General features: G+C 68.3%; 1 protein-coding gene across 1 annotated transcript in view; it reads left to right on the plus strand.

Moving 5' to 3' along the window:
• MAP1A (microtubule-associated protein 1A) overlaps positions 1-782 on the plus strand; it is a 21,352-nt gene that overhangs the window by 17,628 nt on the left and 2,942 nt on the right. The window contains exon 8 of the mRNA XM_010836146.1: positions 1-781. This exon is cut by the window's left edge and continues 13 nt beyond it. Coding sequence (XP_010834448.1) covers positions 1-781 — 781 coding nt within the window. The remainder of the gene's footprint in view (position 782) is intronic.

Consider the following 782-nt stretch of genomic DNA (forward strand, 5'->3'; position numbering starts at 1 on the left):
TCAGCCTTTGGTTTCTCCTCACTGCAGCCGGCGCCTCCACAGCTGCCCTCTCCAGCGGAACCCCGCTCAGCACCCTGTGGGTCGCTTGCCTTCTCTGGGGACCGGGCTTTGGCTCTGGCTCCAGGACCCCCCGCCAGAGCCCGGCATGATGAGTACCTCGAAGTGACCAAGGCCCCCAGCCTGGACTCGTCGCTGCCCCAGCTGCCATCACCCGGATCTCCCGGCACCCCTCTCCTCTCCAGTCTGCCGAGGCCCGCCTCTCCCGTGCTGTCTGAAGGCTCCTCCTCGGAGGCCACCACACCTGTGATGTCAAGCGTGGCTGAGCGCTTCCCTCCTGGTCTGGGAGCTGCAGAACCAGGGTCCATAGAGCTGGTCCCAGGAATGGAAGCCGCTGCCCATGGCCTCTGGGACCTCGCTCCTCTGAGCCCAGCACCTCCAGCGTCCCTAGACTTGGCCCCAGCTCCGGCTCCAAGCCTGCCCGGGGACATGGATGATGGCACCCTGCCCTGTCGCCTGGAGTGCTCAGGGGCGGCCGCCAAGAAGCCAAGCCCCTCCCAGGGCCCCTCTGGAGCTGGTGCCACCAATGGTCCAACTGAAACCAGCCCCAAGCCCCCAGGCCCTGCCCCAGCCGACGCTGAGGCCTGCCCTGCCTGGGAGCGTGGGGCCTGGCCTGAGGGAGCCGAGAGGAGCCCCCGGCCTGACACGCTGCTCTCCTCTGAGCAGCCGCCATGCCCTGGAGCAGCCCCTGGAGACCAGCCTAGAAGCAGCTCCCCCGAGACGGA

This window comes from Bison bison, unplaced genomic scaffold (genome assembly GCF_000754665.1).
Source record: "Bison bison bison isolate TAMUID 2011002044 unplaced genomic scaffold, Bison_UMD1.0 scf7180017864061, whole genome shotgun sequence".
Classification (NCBI taxonomy): Eukaryota; Metazoa; Chordata; class Mammalia; order Artiodactyla; family Bovidae; genus Bison; species Bison bison.